This window comes from Aureococcus anophagefferens (genome assembly GCF_000186865.1).
Source record: "Aureococcus anophagefferens unplaced genomic scaffold AURANscaffold_41, whole genome shotgun sequence".
Classification (NCBI taxonomy): Eukaryota; class Pelagophyceae; order Pelagomonadales; family Pelagomonadaceae; genus Aureococcus; species Aureococcus anophagefferens.
Genome location: NW_008705598.1, coordinates 1 through 791, shown reverse-complemented (window position 1 = coordinate 791; position 791 = coordinate 1). Strand labels below are relative to the sequence as shown.

The following is a 791-nucleotide window of genomic DNA, read 5'->3' as shown; positions in this document are numbered from 1 at the left end:
GGAGCCGCCCGCCTCGGCCGCGCGCCGCTCGATTCGGCTCGCGCCGGACGAGCGATCGTCCCGCGGGGCGCCCCGACGCGGGGCGACCTCGAACCACCCGCGCGCGGCCCCGGCGCGCGCGGACGTCGTCCCGTCGCCCGCTTCGACGTCCTGCGACTTGGAGAGCTCGACGAGCATCTTCGCCGTCGGGTGGCCCACCTCCATCGTCGACAGTATCGTCGCGCCGTCGTTCGTGATGAGCACCTCGCCGTCGCCCTTCTGGATCATCTTGTCCATGCCCCGGGGGCCCAGGGACGTGCGGATGGCGTCGGCGATGGCCTTCGCGGCCATGATGTTGCTGAGGCGCACGTCCTTCTCCTTCTTCAGCCCGCGCTGCGACTCGCCGTCCATCGCGCGGCCGCTCATCTTCGCGGGGGCGGTAGGGGGCGTCGCGGGCGTGCCTCGGGAGCACCGACCTGCGCGCGGCGGTGTGTGTGCGCGCGCGCGCGGTTGTGTGCGGGTGGTGGCGTGGTGTGGTGGAGATCTGGGTTTGCGCGTTGCGGACGGCGCCCGGCCGACGCTGGCGAGTTCACCCGTTCGGAGAACCTCGGGAGAGTTCACCCGTTCGGAGAGACTCTGGAGAGTTCACCCGTGAGGAAAGAATCTGGAGCGGACACTGGGCGTCGCTGTGGCAGGCTGCGGCAGGGCGCGGCGATTGTTGGCAAACTCCTATGTCCGCGTCAATATCTACCTTTAGCTTAACTTGAAGCTGAAAACCCAAGGTTATCCCGGTTCATCTCAGAGTCCGACGA

At 68.6% G+C, this 791-nt stretch overlaps 1 protein-coding gene across 1 annotated transcript; it reads right to left on the bottom strand.

The window, feature by feature from the left end:
• Nucleotides 1–120: 120 nt before the first annotated feature.
• On the bottom strand, nt 121–390 carry AURANDRAFT_33219 (hypothetical protein; the record flags this gene model as incomplete). The annotated part of the gene is made up of 1 exon (XM_009043004.1): nt 121–390. A coding segment is annotated over one exon (270 nt), but the record flags the coding sequence as incomplete, so codon positions are not given.
• Between the last annotated feature and the right edge of the window lie 401 nt (nt 391–791).